Genomic DNA, 23,351 nt, shown 5'->3' on the forward strand with positions numbered 1-23,351 from the left:
GATTGCTTATCAATTGAAGTGTTTAATTATTTACTGTGAACTTTTAGACGGCGGCACTTGTTAGTCTTGCTTTCACAAACTGATCCTTCCTTTGCTGTTGTGCAATGGAGTTGCATCCTCACAGCTTGACCTTTTGGGGATTCGTGCCTGTGCGAGGTTGATCATGACAAAAACCGACATCTGTAACAATACCACTTTGTATCCAAATAAATCTTGATATTTTTCTATTCCTGAGGGGTAGAAGGATGCATAATACATGGAAGCTTTCATTTCCTTAGCGAGTTATCTTCTAGGAACACTGTGCCCCATTTATCTGCGGAAAACTTGTCTAAAATTCCAGTAACCTTTTGCAAAGTGTGATACTAATGACCTTTCGAGACAAAAATCAGCAAGGTTGACATTTTCCATTGTGGCCTCAGAATTTTGTTTTGTTTTTTAAAGAACAACTTTTGGGATGTATATAATAGAGTTTGTTTGAAAATGCAGCCACTGATACAGTCAATAAAAGACCTAAGCCATTTGAAAATGTATTTACCTACAATTAGGTGATGATAATTGAGGTGATGTTGTTTTTGTTTTGAATTAATGACAAATCATTTGAGTCAGCCTGTTTCATAGTCTTGCTCTACTGATAATGATCTTTGAATTTAATTTTCCAATTGTTCTGGCAGAACTAAACAAAGTTTGCATTTTGTAGACTTCACATAACATACAAACCAGTATAAAATGACGGGAGCATCAGCTTTTTTCATTTAGAGTTTTTCACATTTCTACTGCTTTATATTTGATGGTTTGCTTTAGAACATCCTATCAATACCTTGATCTTAGGTTAGTGTATACCTAGGCGCTCATCCTTTATCACAATTGGGGTATCTTAAGATTTTGCAGTATTTCATTTTGAAAACCCCAAGGCTTTAAACTACAGCAAAGAGTCTAGATGAATTTGATTGCAGGATTCCAAATCCTGTAGCACACTCTTGCAAGGTGGATAAATGTTTAAAATACCAAAACATTTTAATCCTTCCCTAATGTGACTGAACTGCAAATTACCTGCACATGATGAATAATATCAAATTTGGAACCCACTGTAACACCCACGACAAAAATTTGATACAAAAATAAGAATCTAACCAAAGAAATAACGACTAAATCTTGTGAGTAGTTTTTCTTCAATGAATATTATAATGCATAAAATGTCAAAATGACATAATGAGATATGTAGTAAAGCCAAGCTGCATGCATAATGGACAAGATTCTCTGTATAAAGGTCTTGTCTAGATGTGTGTGTGTGTGTTTATAGGAAAAAATGCAGTGTCAAATTACGGAGTATGAGGGTAGCACTCTCTCTATCTCTCCTGCTCTCATTTTCTAATACATATAGAGGTCCTCCATTATATACTGGTTGTGTGTGATATTGGATAATTATTTTGTTACAAAAAGTAAGGCATGATTTTCCTTCATTTGTATAATTTTGGGCTGAAATTAACTTGTTTGGAAACAGTTTTTACAGCATTGTCACATTAGTCAAACATGTTGCCTTTTATAAAAAACAAAATGGTGTAAGTACCATCTAAGTAGTTTGCTTTTTAATATGGTGAATGCTTACTACTGCGTTCAAGAAATTAATTTATTCACATGGACAGTGCTTTGCATTATTTGTCACTTATAGTGAATTATGCGTCATGTTCGATTCATGCCCATATTGGGACTTGACTGCAAAGAGCTTTATTCAGTGTAAGAGCTTCCCTGCCCAAGTGCCTGGCTATGATATGTTATTGCCACACTAAAACAGGACCATCATCATCATCAGGAGTTAATTGTAAAGCTGAATTTATACATGTAATGAGTACTGTACAGTACAGATTATTAGCAATCTCACAATGCTGGTTATCAATATTGTATAAGTTCAGTTATACATGCTTTGTTTGAAGCTACCGAGTAGCAATGGGAGTACTCATAAGGAGAAGTTTTAAACCAATTTGGAAACGTTTGTTATTGCCTCCTTATTCCAGAAAGCAAACCCCAGAAATGGCTAAAAAGAATTCATTGATTTTGAAAAGCTAATATTATGTAAGCAACATTGCGATCATCCCTTAGCTACTCACTAAATTGATACACATTTTGCTCTGTGATAAAACGATGCCAATTTGTATTAATAGCTTGACCTACAAGATAAATAATCCTATGATTTTGACGAGGTCATAGCGTTTAATCCAACATGTCATCAGTCCCTTTCTGCATCCCTGCTTTCTGTAAGCACTATAACTTCTTCCATGTGAAGAACCTGAAAATGCATTTTTTTTTTCAATTTGACTGCATTTGCGAATAAAGCGGGTCATACTAATAATGATATATGCAAAACAAAATTATTTCTTTCCTAATCAGACTGCATTCTGGAATAAGGAGGTTATACAACAAAAATAAGAGGAGACTTATTTCATCATACCTTTAAATACTGAATGTTCAGTGGTGTGTGATGAATCATTGGTATGCTAAACAGAGAGATGGATGTTTTTGTGAGAAAATGTACAGTCCATCGGTCAAAAAGCAATGGATCATCCTTGATCATTGGGACATTAATTCAGCTTTTAAACAGACCAATCAATAATTTATGTGGGGATTTGGGAATGAGAGAATTGAGCGGAATAGCAAATGTTCCATATGGACATAATTTTGAATTCCTCATCCCTCCAACATAAATATTGACTGGTCCCTAAGGGGTGCATGTGGCAGATAAATCATCGATCCTTTTACACATAGTCCTGAGCTGAATTTACACTCCAGTTGCTAGTGAAAACTTTATCATTTAACATAAATAAGATTTCATTTGTCACTTGCGACTGGATGTAAATGTTAACTTCACAGTACGACGTAAAAAACACACCATTATTCAATATTTTGCACATCTTCCTCAACTTCTTACATTTTCTCTCCTCTTTTTCATTTTGTATATTTAAGTTACGATCACACATCAAGAACAAAAACACCATCCTTCACATCAGCCAGCTTATTAAATAATGAGAACATTATTTACACATGACATAAACAAAACGATACATTTGTATAAAAATATTGCAATATTTCATATGAACAGACAATATCATAATCATATCTGTCTTATCATATTTCTGTTTCCATTCCACACACTATATTTTTTGATGAGCAATCACCAAAATGGATGCCTAAAGAGCATAAATCATATCATATCAGTCACTTCTCAACACAATGCGATTTTGGCCTTGTCTCAATTGACTTTTTCGGTAAATCCCATAATCCTTTGCGAGTACACCTGAGGTGTCGTCATTTGATGTCACATCGACTTGCAATGTGCAGCAACGATGTTCGTTAAACAATGTGCGCATCGGTGCAGCGTCAAATGACGACATCTCAGGTGTACTCGCAAAGGCTTATGGGATTTAACGAAAAGGTCATTTGAGATAAGGCATTGTGTTGAGAAGCGACTGATATGATTGGTTCATCAAATGTTAGCATCCTCAAAACATGGTATCATGGGCTGTGGTTATTTCAGTATTTGCCAATCTTGTCAGACTCAGTACACCGGTCGATCTTACCGTCTCCGATGTTGATTAAGATACTTCTTGCATCGATCCGAGATGCGGAAAAACCAATAGTCATTTTGTCCCACATAAATGAATAAATAACAAAACCCCGATCCCCGGTGGACTCACCCAAAAGGTGACGTCACACCATATGATCGTCCCTTATCCTCCTTGGTCTCCGACTGACACAGACGCGTGCCTATCGATTGTTCATAGCACTGTGTATCAATTTCTCGAAAAAGGCGAGATATACGGTTGTAGTTTCACACCTTAGGTAAAACCAAACCGGTATTGTTCGGCTGAGGATAGTTTTGACGGCATTTTCTGGCTTAAAAAAGTGACAAAAAAGCGATCCAAAACTTAGCTACATATCGTGCCTCCGTTTGTATACGGGACACACGAGCAATTCAAAATGGCCACTCGTTGACGCCATTCATTTTGTTTCCCACGTAAAACAACCATTGCAGCCTGTAAGTTACAATAGATGTTTGTACATACACATTGTATTTCATGTACGGTAGGTTATTGTTGCTATGTTAGGGTGATTACTCTATCGTTATGTCTTCATTACCGTCTGATAAAGACGAGTTAATCAGATATTCATACGGTGGGGATTGGTAGGGACCCGTCTGACATTTTAGTAATAAAGTTAGCCAGTCCTTACTTTACCACTAACGTTAGCGACCAGCCTCCGTGCTCAGGTCTGCTTACTGGGCTTGAGTCGGCGTGTTGGGGGGGTAGTGCCCCCCTCCCTTTCTCCTCGCTTCGCCTCGGCCCTGTCGGGCTTGCCCTTCCCTGGTGACGGAGCGGGACCCACACCCGCTCTGTTTCACCCACAGGGAGTGCTCACGATCTTCTAGATGTCTTTCTTTTGCTTAGGACTCTCCGAGTTCCAGCTTGCGATTGGGATAGGCTCCGTCCATCGCCATAAGACGAAGAAGAAATCTACCAAGGGCACTGGTAAGGTCGACACGGTGGATTCTGCTGTGACAGCCCCTATGGGTCATGGCAGGTCTGCTTAAGGGGCTCCGGTCCCCGGACAAGCAGGCGGTTCCTTCGGGACTGCTAAGCGCGTCCAAAGGCTCAGCAGCCAGCGAAAGCACTGACTATACGTCGGAGCAAAGTAGCAGGCAGCAGAGCGGTAACCACCAGCGAAAACCCTAGCGGGTTTTGCAGCAGGAGGATACCAGTCGACACGGTAGATTCTGCTGTGACAGCCCCTATGGGTCATGGCAGGTCTGCTTAAGGGGCTCCGGTCCCCGGACAAGCAGGCGGTTCCTTCGAGGGACTGCTAAGCGCGTCCAAAGGCTCAGCAGCCAGCGAAAGCACTGACTATACGTCGGAGCAAAGTAGCAGGCAGCAGAGCGGTAACCACCAGCGAAAACCCTAGCGGGTTTTGTAGCAGGAGGATACCAGTCCTCTAGCGAAAATCCTCACGGGTTTTTAGCAGGAGGACACCCGTTTGTTGCAGGCATATCTACGGGCTCAAACAGCCACAGTAGTAGCCAGCGACGGGCAGCATGCAAGGGTACCCCGGGCTTGCCTGGGTTGAACCCTAGCATGCATGGGTTCAGCAGAGACGATACCGCTGCTAACGCTGTGGGTGTAGTCTTAGCAGAACCAACTGGGGTTGTCACACGGCAGCGTTCCATGGCGGGACCGCCGAGTGATACCCTGGGCCCTAGAATAGCTGCTGGCTGTCCACAGGGACTGGCTGGCGATTATTCAGGGGTTGGGCTCGCAGTCTCTCACGGGACAGCGACCCAGGTGCATTCGGTGGCAGCTACAAAGGCGAGCTACGGCTTGACTTCAGTGGTAGCCGCTATGCACCCGCCCATAGCTGCCGTGAGTGGTCCGCCACACACAGCGACCTTGGGCGAAGCTCTAGAGGGTACAGTAAGTAGCTTGAACAGCCTAGCTGATCAACAACCCACTTATGTCCTCGAGAGCCAGCGGAGCGTGGGATATCCATTACCGTCAATGGGTCAATTACCCTCTCTTGATCGATCACTGTCAAATCAACAGGGCATAGCTCCATTGATTGACGATGCCTATTCAGGTGGCGAGGTGATTGATCGGGGGTATGCACGCTCAGCTACCCGTGGTACTAGGCAAGCTCCCTCTAGCCAAGGGACAGCGGTATAGCGGGGTACCCATACACGGGCTTGATCCCTTGCGGGGAGCGCAGTGAGGCATGGGTACAGTGGTACACAGCCGGGAGCCCTCACGGGCACCTACGCTGGAACCGCGCATACAGCGGTACACAACCGGGAACCCTCACGGGTACCCATGCTAGTACCGCGCCGGTACCACGCCAGCACACAGCTTGATCCCCCAAACAGGGAACGCAGTGTGGCGAGGGTACAGCGGTCCACAGTTGGGAACCCTCACGGTACCCACGCTGATACCGCACGGTACCGCAGCACCCGCTTTAGTCGCCACAGTCTCGGTGGCAACAAGGGGGGGGGGGGGGAGGCGGTGCTGGTACTGCAGTACCATGGGGTTACCCTGGTGGCGGATCCTTTCAGGGTCAGCTGCCGGCTGGGTATGCCCGTGGTACCCGCCGCAGGGTGTTTCTTCCACGGCCTAGCACCGTGGCAAGTGTCGCCAGCGATGGCCACGCAGTACCAACATCAGCTGTTGACCAGGCCAGCCGGCATGGGGCTAACCCAGATCTTGATCAGGGTAGGCCCGTGCTGCTAAGCGCTAGGACGACGGCTGCGAGAGCATGCGGACCCAGTGGTGCCATGGCGGATACCTCAGGGTCTTGCGGAGTACTCCCTCTTCTGCTGGCAGGTAGTCGGCGAGCCACACAGTGGTTATGCCTTCTTACCCGCTTTCAGATGCCCGTCCTCAGTTACCGTCCTCATCGGAGCATGCTACGGATACTGTGGGCGAGGGAAAGGAGTCGGAAGCTGAGTCCGGTAGTGACATCACTACAATCTCCTTCCCCGCTGCCCCTTGAGGGGAGCAACAGCACTGATCTTCCTCCGGACACCCCCTAAGGGGAGTCCATGGAGGAGGACCAGGGATCCTTTCAGTAGGATGCTCAGCTGCTGCTTCCTCACAGGGGCGCCTGCACTCTCATTCCCGGCAAACCTCACGGGTAGATATCGTGGGGCTGTCGAGCTCAGTAGAGCTATGGCGCCGGCGTGCTTGCACGCTTCCTCTGCGTGTAACGCGGGAGGACCACGGGACCTACCTGAGGGGATCCGAGAGGGGCCCAGATGTCGTCAAGCGTATCACGCTCAGACAACATCTGAGCTCTTCCGCGAGGTGAGCCTATTAGCGGTGCTAACAGCTAGCCTCAACGAGAGCTCCATGGGCCTAGCCCATAGGGTGTCCACTCAGCGCCGGGGAGGGGCCTGCCACTCCAATCGCTCAACGCGATGGAAAGGCAGGGTCCTTTTTCTCTTTGGATGCTTCTGCGCTACGGTGGAGGACCGTGCAAAGAAGCTACCAACGGGAGCACTCTGAAGAGGTCGGAAACTGCCCTTACCATGGGTAGGAGCTCCGACTTCAGCAGGCCGTGCACCACCAACAGTACCCGAGCCCACTACCTCTGCAGCACCCATTTCTGGGAGGCGCAAGGGTAGCACAGGAACAGCTGGCAAGCCCCGAAGAGGAGCAAGCGCTCTTCCAAGGGAAGCTAGGCAGAGCATTCCTGGGGGGCTCAGCGGTTTTTCCACAGGGGGATCTCCCAGTGGACGACCGCTTATGGCTTTCACCCAGAGGTGGGAAACCATCTCTTTGAGCGCCTGGGTATGGTCAGTGGTGAGTGGGGGTTACAGACTGGCAACCCAGTCTCCCCACATTCGTCTGCACATTTCAGAGGTCCACAGTAGTGCCGTCAGACGGCCCCCAGCGTCGGGCACTACTGACAGGGATCACACAGCTTCTCACGAAGCGGCGATTGTCCCGGTCTACCCCCGTTCTACGGGTGATCTTGGAGCCATTGGCTCCAAGGAAGACGGCGACGGGAGCCCCATCCGGAACCGCAGGCTGTTGAACACGTTCTTCAGGCCCAAGAGGTTCAGAATGGGGACTCTCGCCTCGGTGCTAGCCTGCCCCATCAGGGGCATGGGAACAGCATCGCTAGATCTCTCGGACGCCTATCTGCATATGCCAATCGCCTCTCAAGATCGGAGGCATCTGCGCTTCTAGGTACAGGATCAAAATTACCAGTTTTGATACCGGCCTTCCGGCCTGTCCATCTCTCCCAGGGTGTTTAACACTCTTGGTCAGAGCGGTGGCAGCGTACCTGAAGCACAGGGGTGTCAACATCAGTTGCTACCTGGACGTTTGGCTCATATACGGACGCACTCCACTGAAGACTACGGGTCTCATGGGGTTGATAGTCCGTGAGGGTGCGGGACCCTGGATTTTTGATCAGCTCAAAAAGTCCAGCGTGGTCCCGACGAGACACCACTATTTGTAGGGGCCCAGATCACCCTCACGGAGGGGTTCGCGGTGCTCTCACCCGAGCGGGTGGCGAACATGGTGCGGTGTGCCTGACTCTTGGCGAGTCTCGGGCAAAACCCGCTGTGGCATGGATGAAGGTGGTAGGCCTAATGGCCAGTATGGTAGACCTCGTACTGTACTGCCGTTTCTACGTTAGGCTTACCCAACTACACCTTCTAGCCTGCTTGCAGGCCCAGTCGTCACCAATATCCCTCGCGGTTCCGTTGTCGGAGATCGCGCGAGAGAACTCTGGTGGTGGACCCATCAGCCCAATTTGACCCAGGGTGTCAGGTTTCCTGCACCCCGGTATGTCACGTAGTGACGACCATAGCGTCAAAACGGGGCTGGGGGTCCACATCCACGGAGACTCCGTCTCGGGCCTATGGGGCCATAGAGACAGAGTTTCACATCAACCTCCCTCGCTTACGAGGAGGTGATCGTGGAATCACATACCGTTGTCCTGACGGATAACACAACCGTGGTAGCCTACCCCAACAGACAAGGGGACTCCGGGCCACCACGATTGAGCCTGCATGCACGACACCTGATAGGGTGGTGCAAGTTCAGGCAGATTACGATGAGAGCGATACACATCGCGGGCGTCACCAGCATCCTCGCGCACAATCTGTGACGAGGAAGGGTGTCGGGACCAGCAGAATGGTCCCTTGCTCCGCAGGTCGCTCAGGCGATCTTCAAGGGGATGTACCACCCCTCGAAAGATCTGTTCGCATCTCATCGCAATCATCCACTGCCGTGTACTGCTCAAGGGTCGCGGACCCCAAGCATTCACCGTGGACGCTCTGTCCATAGACTGGGGAGGGATGACAGCTTATGCAGTCCCTCCGATCTCACTACTCATGAGGGTGGTGGCCAAGATCGGGTGGGAAGACTGCATTGTCATTCTGCTAGCGGCAAGGCCGCTGGCACTCCCAGTACCAGATCTACTCCGGATGCCGGAGCGGAGGTACCCAGTCTATCACTAGAGCACCTGCAGTTAGCTGCATGGCCCTTACCAGGGAACACGCAGCGAAGGATACTTTTCATCAGAAGCTGTTTTTCTCATCGCCGGGCTAGACGGAAGTCTACCCTCCGTGACGTATAGCCAGAGTCTGGCTCCATACTACGCTTGGTGCAATGAGACAAATAGCTCTCCCGCTAGAACCTCTGTGCTGCTAATTCGGAGTTTCTGACAGAAAAGTTCCAAGCAAGACTTCAGCGGGCCACTGGGGCCAGCTATAAGTCAGCTGTCCTCTCCATTCACCGAGGTTTGAGGCGGGTCGACTATCATAGCCGATGGTTACCTTATTAGTCTACGCCTCGACGGTATGTTCAGCGAGTGTCTACCAAAAAGGAAAGTGATCCTCCTAAGGGATCCCAACACAGTCTTAGATTACTTTAAGGGTCACCCTTTTGACCTTCCGTCAAAAGCGACGCCTAAATACGTAACTCTCAAGATGGCTTTCCGGTTTGGCGTTGGCTTCGGGACGGCGGTGCTGAGTTGCACACGGTCTCGAGGTTAGCTTCCGTGTTCACAAACACTGGAGCGACACTGTTTCGGGCGCTCTGTTCTCGTGACTCTGAGCGGGCGCGGTGCATACCGACATTCGTCCCTCTCCAATCCCCAGGGTTGGGCAAGGTTCGGCTGAAGCCAAAGATAGGCTGGGGTGTCCGATAAGGCGCTGCAGCACTATTTCTTCGAACACAAGCCTTGCGAGGACTCACGACCGCATTCATCACCCTTACAGAGCCTTTCGGTCCAGCCGCTGTCGCAATGGCTGGTCCAGGTGTTAGTGGGGTCCGGGGGATCGCGAAGGTTTCGCGTCCCACGACCCACTCGACACGAAAGCTATCTCATCATCTTGGGTATACCGTTCGGTTATCCCTTGAGGAGATCTAGCAGGCGGTGTCCCGGAAGCCACCTCGCCCTTCTCTACGATACTTCCGTTTACGTTAGTAATCAGAGACGGGCGGAGGTTTACCGGGACATTGTTCGGCGATCATAATACGGTGGTGTACGGGTACCAGGTTTTCAGACTATACAGAATACTCAGCATGGTAAGAACCAGTGTCGCTATTCTTAACCACCAAACTTATTAAGTAAGGAGGTTTATGTCTGTGATCGCGTGGTCTTTTCTGTTTCCCGACCGTTGGGGGAAAATATTTTCTGACCTCGCGAAAACCATCGTTACCCGCTCCCGATCCCTGATCAGATGCTGACCAATCTTGTACCTCCATCCGTAGGTTACTTGCTAGATCGATCTTTCAGATGTTGATGCAAGAAGTATCTTAATCAACATCGGAAGCGGTAAGATCGACCGTGTACTGAGTCTAGTCCCAAACAGAAATGTTTGGTAGACTCATAACCGTGCGATCTTACCTTTCGATGTTGATTATCCCGGACCCCGCCACCCCTACAAGTTTGGTCCGAGTAGGGGATCCCAAGTCGGATAAGGGGCGATCATATGGTGTGACGTCACCTTTTGGGTGAGTCCACCGGGGATCGGGGTTTTGTTATTTATTCATTTATGTGGGACAAAATGACTATTGGTTTTTTCCGCATCTCGGGATCGATGCAAGAAGTATCTTAATCAACATCGGAAAGGTAAGATCGCACCGGTTATGAGTCTACCAAACATTTCTGTTTGGGACTATTTTGTTTCATGATTGAAAATGGAAAATAACTAACACTTTCATATACATTATGCATTATCAAATTCTAAGGACACAATCATTACAGCTAATTAGATCCTTTTGTAACACATATTGTAACTACATAATGTACACCGATTATTCGAACTCCGGAACATTAATAATTATGCGAACCTGGCTACATGCGCAACACATGAAATTTATGCAATTTCAACTTCAGCTGTATACATGTGAATAAAAACTCCCAACAGTTTCACCATTAAGGATATATCTTATACTTTGAAATACTAAATTTGTTTGTCATTCATCTATTATAAGAGAATTACAGATAGTTATGCCAAAATGTTATGAACATATTTGATACAGGTTTTAACATAGGTATGTAGGTATAAAATGCATTATTTGTGTTTAGGCCAAACAAATTGTTGTGTTGCCCTGTAGTGGGAAAAATGGAAGGTTTTTTTTTTTTAAATCTTATCAGTCTTGTTTTTGAAAATCTCCCAAAAGTATTACATATAAATAATGCTTTTTTCATGAGGCACATGTGTAAATTTTGACTACTGGATAATTGTTAGATGATATTCATTTTAAGTGGAAAACACAAAGATTTTAAACATCCCATCTGTAAAAATCATCATTAAAAAAATACAAACCCAATATTTTTTGGCCTATAATACAAGGATTCCTAGGTAAGCAACCTCTTCTCTAAACCAAAGTTGTTTTGAGTTCCCCTAATTGGGAGTGCATTCAAGATGACAAGAGATACTAAATGGTTTTGTAAACCATATGAAAAGACTTCATAGATACAGGGTATTCGTGCCGTATACTGTTGCACCAGATTGCTCCCTGGGATCCATAAACCATCCTTTGCACGTTATTTTCATTTTAGTACAGAAATGGTAATTGCATTTTAGGTTTAGCATGTCATATAGGAAACTTGTGATATATGAAGGGACTGAAGAGGCATATAGGTGTGAAAAATAAAAAAGTCAGGATGTTAGTGAGGACTAGTGATGGAGAGTGATTGTGTGAAAATTTGAAGCTGTGGAAAATGGTGGCTACACATAGAATGGTCTGTATTTTTGTCAATCAGGCGGCCTCAAAGGATGATATTAGCATTCACATGTGAGTCATATTACATTTACAGCTCTAGCTCTGTTGCCTGCCATGCCCGTCAGTTTTCTAGCCACACGCTATCGAGTGTAGCCATTATAAACGGCAGACAGGAAGGAAAAGAAAGAAGGAAGGAAGGAAGTTGTTTGTTAATTTAAGGTAGTCAAAATTTTAGAAGTACAAAAAAAGAAAGGAAAATATTATGTTTCAGATTTTGTCTCTTCTGATTGGTAGTGTCGTCACTTGAAAAGGCAAACATTGGTATTAGGAATATTGAAATTCAGATTGGTGTACTGTAAAGACCAAAGTTTACCGTTTTACAAAAAACGGAAAAGTCACACGGAATTGGTAATTTCAAAAACGGAAAATGGAAACTTCTTAATTTTTTTATTATTTGTAACATTCGGCCGAAGCCAGGCAAAGCCCAATAGTGCTCAGAGGCTACTATATTAAAGGGATACCACCAGCCAAATATGACGGGACAGGGATATGGGAAGTGGTCCAATTTCTTCTGTTTTATATCACAGTTATCCATAGTTGCACTCACATTAGGATGAGTAACAGTTGTTCCAACTTGTTTTTTAATTTTAAAAGGAAATGCTCTAACTTTAAAAATTTTGCATTCAAATGTCCCAACAAAAAGATCAACATTTGCAAGGTAAACCTGCATCTTTATATCGATAGCTTTCATTAATTCCACCTCCCCCAGCTTTACATAATTATACCTTCCAGTTAATTGTAATTTACAAGCTCATTTGGTATATAATAAAAGAATACTTCATGTCTATATTAAATGTCTCCTATTGATTTACATCACATAACATAGGATGTTCATCAAGTCCAAATCGATATATCAATGTTTAAGGATCAGACACATTTGATATATTACAAATTAACAAGCTGCATCAAAATGATTGGTACCCATCAGTTTCCAGTGATTATTTTTAAAAGATGTCCACAAATTGTAGCAGATTTGAATAATATATTTTGTAAAATTTCTTGTAAACAAATCCAAGTGAATATTTAGACAATAATAACTGCGCACCATCTATTTTGAGGTCATTGTATGAAATCGGAGGGTTTTGTTTTGGGCTGAGGTATTTTTGCGAGGAGCAAAAATACGAGGCCCAAAACAAAACCCGACTAATTCTGGCCACAATGACCTCAAAATAGATGGTGCAAAGTTATTATTGTCATTCATTACCGTCGTATCTAATATTTTGAACAAATCAAAATGTTATTTTATGCCATAAAAGCGCTGTTAAATATAACCAGTTTTAATCATTGTTGTAACCTACCCTACAAAAAAAAATCAACCAGGCGAATATAACATTCAAGCGCTGACAACAAAGCTACCAATCACAGAAGCGCTGACGGCATCGCATAGGCGTGTGCGTTGCCATAACACGTAGCTTATACACGCACGCGCGCGCAGAAGTCATTGTTGCGCGTCCGGAGTCATTGTGAGTTACTAATGACCTCACAATTAGTGCGCGGTCAGGCAATCAATTTCTTTTGATTGGATTACAGGCTTTGCGTATATTAATGAGGTTATGAATGAATATTGGGTAAAATGATGTTAAACATGCCTACAATGATGTTTCGTGCTACATTGTAGCACTTTCTCAAACTGACTGTTCTCCCAATTCTCATCTACTTGCTGTTGGAGCTTGACATTGGTGGTGCGTGTTTTTGGCTTTAGGAGCTGGTCATAGATATGCGACAGGAAGTGATTACCTTGATATCGGGTTAGTGTGTTGGCCCCTTTATTGCTTATTTCAATTTTTAGGGCCCTGAGCTGTCGATCCTACAGGATCTTTATCAAAGGCAAAGAGGCAGTTTTCAACAGCTATTTTTTTAAAGCTTATTTCAATTAGTACATAAATAAATCTTATTTTGGCTACCCCAATTTTTGATGGCCGCCCCAATATTTCTACCTTGCTATGTAGCCCGCATTCTAATACAGCATCAAACTTCAAATTTCCTTCTAATTTCCTTCAATTTGTTGTTTTACCATATTTTCTTATTTTCAAAACTTAAAATTCCTTCCAAACAGCCAAATTTCCTGGGAATGGGCCCCAAATTATCCACTCTTTTCAGGTCTGTCATATCCACTCTATTAATTTGGCTAAACTGTAAGAAAAAATCAAGTACGTCCAAAATGGAATTATTAATTACTAATCTGCTTGATACAGTGTGTATACTTAGTTACGAAATTGAAAGGATGTGGCAGATCCACAAGCATGGTGCAAAGATAATGGGAAGTTGCAGAGGAGAAGGTGATATGTCCTTTTTGAACGCCTGATATATGATCGCTTGATAGGGAGTCGGGTTAACCCCAATCTTGTTAGGGTGGCAGACTGCAGAGTATTGCTGCGCTGGCGTAGTTTTGTGTTGCAGGCCTGTATAGATGAACAGAATAAAAACAACTTGGTTCATGATTACATTATTACCCTGCGGGCCTATCACCTTCAAATGTTGTTTGGTGATGAATATTTCATTTTGCAAATTACATTTACTGAACTTTTTTTTTCAAAGTGTGTATTCAGCAAATTGTCAGCAAATCCAGTATTATGTAAGTAGAGCCTTTGGTGATATTTATTTATAGGTTAGAATATTTATTGTCTTTTAGGTTGCATAAAGTTCAAATAATGTTAAGAAATAATATCTGTATTTCATTTCACTTCTCAGCTACAAACTGAACAACATGTCCCTTAGCTTTTTAAAGCTAGACTCAAACACAAATGGTAGGGAGTTCCCCTTTGTAAGGTATTGTTTGTATTACAGGGAATTCCCCTGTAAGGTATTGTTTGTATTATTACATTGCCCTGACACAGTTGAACTGACCCTTTTCTATTAAAAATAAAATGCCCATGTAATGTTCTGCAAAAGGGACAACTGACCCACCAATGCCTAAATTTTATGTGAATCACAGCTGTTATCTGAAGGCATTAAAATATCTTCCATGCATACAGTCTGATTAACCATGGTTCCAAAATGTTCTGGATTGAAATAAAAATTACTCTTGGAGAGAGATCTTCATTCTGAGTTGATACGGCAGTCAGTATAAGCATGCAAATGGGCAAGGAGGAACTGCAATATATTGCTATTAGACAGTCAGGCAGGCAGGCCTCTTAGATGTATGCATTGTCTCTAGTATGGGGTTCATCCTCTTGTTGCTTGCATGCATCAAAGACAACCATAGTGCTCTGTTAACAGTCAGAGAATACCTTATCTCACTGTCGGTATCGTTTCACCGTGTGCATTCACCGGTGTGTGCGGCTTAGGAACCCGAGGCAAAGCTGAGACTTAGTTTTTGGATTCTTAGTCTGTATAGGCTGAGAGCTGGTGCATAGGTGGTCTGGCTCCTGTTACAAAGAGGTCTTGTGAAGGGTTGCTTGCACAAACAGTAAGGTTGTAAAACAAAAACATTCTGATATCATGGACTTGCCTCATTTATGAGAGACCTTAGAATGCATTCACAAATCATTTTAGCTGTCAAAATGAACTGGTGTGCTTGTACGTGACTATCATTTTTTTTAACAGCCCACAAATTCATCCTTATTTTTTTAGTCGGGAGCTGAGAAGCTTTCCAGTGAGTCCTCACATACACATCAAAATAACTGCTTTATAAATTCTTTTATTGAAAACCTAAAATGCGCAAATAAACCATTGATGTTGTGACAAGATTTTTCTTTAGTATACTCACATTTAGAAGGTCTCTAACCTATTATTTCCCCAATTTTGTGCCCATTTATAGACTAATTGACACCTTTCCCACCTTTTTTATTCAATTTCAAATGTAAATTCCTTATAATTTGATTTGGCATTTTCAAAGTGTAAACTGACAATTTGTACTATGAAGGGAATCAAAGCTGATGCAAGTTTAATTTGAACTGCTCAAAGCACCCAACCAACATGAAAGAAAGGGGGATTTGGATATTATTTCCATCGCACCTTATGCCAAGTTTTCAGTTTATTTTGATGACAGCTAATTTGATGAAATTAAGGGGGTACTACACCCTTGGCCACTTTTATGCCTATTTTTGCATTTTTCTCAAAAATTGTAGCGCATTGGGGACAAGTAAGATATGTATATTATAGGGGCAAGGACTACAACTACTGCACTGGAAATTTTATTTCAGCACAGACAACAGTTGTAGAGTTACATTCAAAAATGAGGAAAACCAATATTTGATCAATAAATCAATAACTACTTGCCTTGAGTTGCTGAATTTTCAGTACAGTAGTTGTAGTCCTTGCCCTATAATATACATATCTAACTTGTCACCAATGTGCTATAATTTTTGAGAAAAATGCAAAAATATGCTAAAATTGGCCAGGGGTGTAATACCCCTTAAGTTCATGGATAATTTATTCATCTGAATGTAAATTGCTATTGTGATCAAAAGAGTTTGGGATTGTCCTTTGATGGCTTTTAGATATATTTGGCAAATTTTAACAGGGTTGATCGTGATGTTGTTTAAAATGAAGAATCTATATCTAGTCCAAATTAAATTTGCATGTCTTATTTTTAAATCACATGGTAGTGGATTGCGGTGGATTTGGTGTTTTAGTACAGGCTATCCATGTTAACCTTAGCTTTGTAAGCGAGCAAGTAATGTTAAGATACTAGCAGGTTGGTGGTTGTTTTTACAGTACATGTTAAGCCAGCTCTAGAGTTGACTTACTAAACTTGTCTCCATCCATATTTGCTACGCATTACTGATCAAGCTTAGCTCTATAATGGAAACCTAAAGATGACGTTAGTTCAACTCATCCTTTCGATGCTTTCTGATAATGCCATTATGTGTGTCTCTACCTTTTTCATATGCAGTGGGTCCACAAGACGTCATGACGTTGACAATAAATGTTGTTGGTAGGGTAGCAACAGTTGTTAGTGCAGGACTAAGATTATCATTAGTTTTTTTCTCTATTTACATTTTGAATATAAAAGCTTATTTCCAAATGCTGTGATCTGTAAAGCCATTAAAGAGCAACTTCGACTAAAAATCCAAGGTCATGAGATGATTATAAATTAAAACTGCAGATCACAATTCAATCAATTTTTGTTTTTTATTATTTCTTTGGTTTTTGAAATACAAATACTGTTGAGTGAGATATTTCATCAACTACATTTATTTCAATGAATGGAATTAAATGCAAATTATGTAAATTGCTTGGAATTTATTCAATTAGCCAAATGGGCTGGGTATCTTCTTGCAAGACATTGATTGGTCATGTAACTGGTTGGCTGTGAACAGAATGTGAAGACTGTTTGTGTAATTGATTTTTAAAATTAATTAATAAATTTAATTATCCAATTATTTCAATTTTGATGCCACCCTTGAATTCTATATTTTGGTTTATAAACATGTAATTATAAATACTGTCTGTCTGTTTCATTCAGTCAATAGTATTGGCAATTAATTGGCATGAAATAAATTGAATTGCCCTCTACCAAGAACATAAAAGGAACTTTTTTCTTCATTTCGGATCATTTGGCTGAAAACCTTATGTTATATCATTTTGCAAGCTAATATTTAAAATGACAAATTGGCACTATACTGTAGTTGATATACCTATATTAAAACATGTTTCAGGAATTATTTACAAACTTGGGGAAATAAAGCGAGTCTGACTTTAGAATGTGAGCAAATTGAAGGCAGTGAGTAGATAGTTGAGATGTTATAAGCCTGCTATATTCATCAATATATGGAACACTGATACACAATAGAGAAAGGTATCCCTTGATAACCTTGAAAAGGTGATATGTACACCACATGGCAATGTTAGCCATATAGCAATGATAGCTAGCCCCATCCCAGCCTGGCTCTCACACGCTTGTTCTCACTCACATCATCATCTTTCCGTCCGGCCGTCCGTCAATGTTCACTATTGATTTTATTGCACTGAACAAATCTATATAATACCTCCATACATCTGTACATGTTATGTTTCCAATGGGATGTTACTCACATCACCAAATAAATGACTACATGTACTGATTTTATTCTTTGCTATTGACATCAATAAACAGTTAGGGGTCAATTGATTTAAAATAATCTTGAATAAGCCGATTAGGAGTCTCAAATTTGCCCAAGAGAAATGAGAAATACGGAAGCATCCAGAGGCGAAACGGAAGGGCTCCAGAGGATGATCTAAAAACAAATCTGTTGGAGATGACTATCATATAGAGCCATAACATTGGTTGAGGAGCATTGCATGGGAAAAGATGGGCATACAATCATACATGTTTATTTTTGAAGTTCATGTGCATGTAGGAGTGCTCATGATGATTAGGAGTTGCCATCTTATTTCATAAATTCATAACACCCATACTATGAAAATATGTCGGTGTTAAAGATATTTATTATTTATTAATAATTACCATTCTCTGCACCACATAAAATGATAAAAAAATACAGTTTACAAACACATATGTGCAGAAGGGGATCTTGAATAGACTAGCTAATTTAAAGAGATCCCCTTGATTTGAAATACATATTAATACATATAAAAACATGACAATAATCAAAATACAATAGGAATAACCTGTCTGGAGATAAATAATATCACAAGGGTCATTTCATACACTCTTTGATAGCAAGAACCAATCAGAGCAAACTTTAGAAAAACCAAAAACATGCATTGATTGTGTATATTGTAGGATTCATTCATTTTTCGGGCGGGTTGATGCATTTACAATTGTTTCTATTTTCCAACATTTTTAGTGATAATTCGTTATAAAAAAAGAAAAATCATGTGTTTGTTTTTCTTCTCGTGTATGAAATCGGTTAATGAACGCGTATTACTTGTTGCTCGAGAAATTAGACCAAATAATGCACTTGCGCTGATGTTCGTGTATTAGACGCATAAACATCAGCTCGCGAGCATTATTTTGTCCAATTTCTCTCCCAACAAGTAATACGCATTCAAGTATATGAATGACTCTGATGATGACAATGATTTCTTATAAAATTGTAAAAGCTTTTATTTATGTTGTCCACCACACCCTTATTAAGATTAGGTTAATTGTTGAATATTGCTACAATTGTATAATTGTCCAATTCCAAGACATGAGGATTTCTCAGAAACATTAAAACAATGCATTACTTTGCATCATTGACATCACACATTCTTAGGCCATGTTTGGTGTCCAGTGTCATACATAGACAGTAAGCTATTATGTTCCTGTTAACATACAATAACTTCAGGCCAATCGGAGTGAGAGAATCTCCTGCTCCCACACATATTCTAATTGTATATTATTATGTTGTATCAACCATAGTTATGATTGGAGATCTGTTGAGTTAATATCTTATTATGGAATACATAGATATTAAATATACTTCTATAACTTTACAACTAATTCCCATATTGTTGCTTACCTTATGTCCCAGTTATAATAAAACAAGAATAACCATGTTCGCCATGATTACGCAGCCAAGGATCCTGGCATGAAAATGAAGTTATTGCACTAGCCCAATAAAATTACAAGGATTAAAAAGGCCTAATATATCGGAAGGTCTTGGTGAAAGAACAATTTTTGAAACATAAGATGATCAGAGTTTTTACATGGTTAAGATCAAATGCAAAGAAACTGCAATAAATTATTCAGACGCTGTCTTTTGAAATGTGGTGAAGAGCTGTAAAATACTTCTCTGGTGTCCACTAGAAGTGCTTTAGAGGTGCTGTTTGGGCTTGCAATGCGATGTTAGCTAAACGATGTGCGCATCGACGTGACGTCAACGGACGCGGACGACATCTGGGGTCTAACACAAGGAATTATGGGATTTATTGAAAAGGTCCAATTAGTGAATCATCAGAAGGAGCTATAAATTACTCAGCTACACAACATTTAGATGAGCTGTACACATCTTTACACAAATCATCTTAAAACAAGACACAAAGCCTTATAAGACAACTGTTCCCAATCAGGCTCTACAAGAGAGCACACCCAAACTGTTGCTTTTCCACACTATAAGTACAGAGCGGTACGTAAAACAAGAACACCCCCACACACCCTTACACCCCCCACTACACATACCCACAGATATACATCATGACAATTGAGGATCATATGGAAACAAATAAAAAACAACAAACAAAAACAATATCTAAGCAGAAAAAAGAACAACCAAATATAATTATTGATACATGAAATAAACTTCAAAAACAAATGAGCCATTCCCTTTTCTTCATATTCAACACTTTGTTTTATGTTTATATCTTTTTTCATCTCTGTACACATATTTTCTTCTTTTCATCACAAGATATTATCTTTTCTCTTCCACGGTTTAGGAGGAATGTATCTATCCACAGGCACATTGAATGATATGAGAGCACTGATACAAGGTTTTGATCTTTCGTCTTCACTCAATCAACTGAAAAGCTCATTATTTTATTCACACCAATGAACTGTGCAATAAGAGACCAAATTGTGGTACTCATATAGTCACAAGTTGCTATGGCAACATATTGTCTCCCTTCAATATCTGTGCACAGACACTAACATATCTTTGAATTTTCTTTTCTTTTTTTATTCTTTCTGCCCATTTTGAAAATAAACTCCTTATGGTCCTCCTGAATTAATTTGCTACTGTCGCGCCGGCTTTCTTCCTGTGGTCTGTTGCCAATGTATGACCATTGATCATCACTGCATGTTTGCTTTAACCGACTAACATTCCCTTTTTTCGTTGCATTTGAACAAACCTCATTATTACAAAAACCCTGTCTTTGCATGATTTGCATGATATTTGACACCAATTTTGATTTGAAAAAACCCTTTTTTTAATGGATTAAAAACACGGATTTTGCTTTTCCAACCTGTATACCAATCTTATTGCTGCATTTTCCTGATTTCCTATCGACTGTGATTGGCTCATATGAATGCACTGTGAAATGATGTGATTTAAATAATAATAATTGCGATGCTAACCAAACGTGGGATTGACATAATGAAAATATAACACTCACCTAATTAACACACGTACCTAACACATCTCTACTCACCGCAATCACATACTAACTCATTTTTGTTGAATGCTTCCATCTTTTAATTTGTTTCTGTTTTCTGTACTTATTTCATTTCCTTTTTCTAATTTATTTTCGTGTTCTACTATTGTTTATGTTTTTCTGCATTTCGTTTTGTTAATTATTGTTTGTATTATCTTCATTTTTGTTCCTTTTTTGTTTTTGTAATGTTACTTAACCGTATGTATTACATAATGCTTTTGGTATTGGTTTTCCACTAATTTTTCTCTTCTATTGATGTAATGGTGTTTGAATGATGTATCAGGCCACCCCAGTCTCCCTCATCAGGGAAAACTAGCATCTCGTTCCTTTCAACAAATAAGGCTGCCACCCTCCCTCTTAACAGCAAAAGTACCCATATCCCCACTTCCCCCCGTTCTAGGTCCACCAGCGGGCTGAGTACCAGTTCCAATATAGGAGATATAATACATGGAGGACTCACCAACTCACACCGGTCCAATTCAAGAGGATCAACACCTCCAACTCCAGGTGAGTACAGTCTTTATATCATATCACCTTAGGGATGAAATCAAAACCCGACCGGCGGTTCCGTCCAGCAACCGGACGGAATCGCTGGTCAACCGCCGGTCGAGTTTTGATTTCATCCCTTATCCAATCAAATGTTTAACATTTATTTATATAAACTTTGGTTTACCTCGAGTACGGCCCGACAGAGTACTATTTCATGGTTAGGCCGCAACCGTGCCGACCAATCCCCAATGCTCTGTGTGATTAACTTTACATGTGCGATTCGATACTGCGACCAGTGAAATACGCATTAACGTCTCTTAAGGTGAACTAAAGTATAAGTATACATGTATATCATCATTAGGTATGTTGTTGGCTTCAATGTGACAGTGACATAATTGCACTCTTCAGTGGTGACAAGAAATTTGGCATGGGTTGACTTAAAAAAAGAAGGAAGAAGTTTGACTCCATATAGGCTGCATGTATTTAGTATAGGAAATGCACCATATTGGATTGTCATGAATGGGGGACAAAAATAGTACCTGCAGCATTTGTCAACGAAAGCAAACATGCAGTTGAAATAAAAATTTGGTGGATGGCGAAACAATGCAGGTGTACTTTTCTCATCTGTCATATGGGCTACAGGTAAACATGAGGGAGTCCCAAGTTCTCCCAGTCATATTAAATGGTTGACTTGTATTCACAATGGCAACACATTGGTATGTGTATAAGAAGAAAATGTGTATATAATGTGACACGATCTGGTCCATGGGGGCCAAAGGCGGCAAATTTGAAACTGAGATAAAGGCAAAAATATGGAGTAAAAAACAATGAAATACATAAGAAAATACACATCACAAAACCTCATTAGAACCAAGTATGCTAAACCTTTGGTGTTTTCAGTATGTCTATATGATAGCCTAATGTTACTACAAGGTAATAATTATGGTAACTCAATTTTCAAAAGGCCTCCTTTGGCCCCCATGGAGCAGATCATGTCACATATAAGCTTTTCAGAGTAGCCATAGAAGATCCAAGTAATACGCAGCAGGAACCATACTTCTGACAACCTGTATTCTATAAGTGAACCAAATTTAATCTTGGATGAAGTTGCAGTTAGTTTAGCAAGACGGAGCCTGTCTTTTCTGTCTAACTACACCATAGAGAGGAGAAACAGGTTGATAATGAAACTTGACAGTCGCTATCATCGCTGTATGCTCATAAAAAGAAGAATATTAGATCAGATGTATGTGCAACTGAACCAATCTTCTAATCCAATATTAAAGTTTAGTCCCATTTTTGTGAATACAGGTCAGGGTTTACTTGGTTTGCACTTCTTGCGGGTGTAAGTTGCTGCAGAAATCCCTAGTCTATCTCATAGTGTGCACAAGTTGATTGGTTGCCATGTACTTTGCAGGCCCAAAGATTAAGCGATGAGATTTGACAAATCATAGATCCAATTAAAAGAAGCCAATTGCCTTACAGCCAAACTAACACTAGCTAGGCTGCCTACGTGTAGTACTGCCAATTGAATGTTGTCAGTTGATATGGTGCTTTGAAGATGTGTGACCCAAAATGAGTATATGAGGCAGATTCGGTCAATTTGAAATGTAGAAGCCAACAATGTACTGGACTAAAGATTTGTACACTTTCAATTTTGTGTCTATTTAGTTTGACGTTATAGCAAGTTTTGTTTTGTTTTGATGTGTTTTAAAAATAAAATGGGAACTGAAAATGTTCTATTATGAAATTGTGTATTTTGCATAGGATGCATATTTCAGTTTTTACATGTGAATGGAAAACATTTGGCAGTTGGTTTTGATGTATCAAAATGTTCTACATGTCAAGCAGAGATTGCTATTTTCAGGAAAATATCTGACTAAAAAATTATGGAAGTGATGCTTGTACTTCACTACAAGATGAAAAAGATGTATTTTCAGAGCATTATCAGCAACCTAAAGATATTTCGACAATACCCACTGTCACTATTTTATCTATTTAGGTAATATCATTTTGACAAGTACCGGGTGTCCCAAAAAAAGGTTACATGTAGATTTTTGAAAA

The 23,351-nt window shown here is 41.3% G+C and overlaps 1 protein-coding gene across 5 annotated transcripts in view; it reads left to right on the forward strand.

Annotated features, from left to right (window-relative positions):
• LOC140153302 (voltage-dependent L-type calcium channel subunit beta-1-like) overlaps positions 1 to 23,351 on the forward strand; it is a 127,721-nt gene that overhangs the window by 72,326 nt on the left and 32,044 nt on the right. For 4 of the 5 annotated variants that reach the window (XM_072176021.1, XM_072176022.1, XM_072176025.1 and 1 more), the window contains one exon: positions 21,085 to 21,308. In XM_072176021.1, the coding sequence (XP_072032122.1) occupies positions 21,085 to 21,308 (224 nt within the window). The remainder of the gene's footprint in view (positions 1 to 21,084; positions 21,309 to 23,351) is intronic. The other variant, XM_072176023.1, reaches the window with a different exon arrangement.

The sequence above is a fragment of the Amphiura filiformis genome, chromosome 5 (genome assembly GCF_039555335.1).
Source record: "Amphiura filiformis chromosome 5, Afil_fr2py, whole genome shotgun sequence".
NCBI lineage: Eukaryota > Metazoa > Echinodermata > Ophiuroidea > Amphilepidida > Amphiuridae > Amphiura > Amphiura filiformis.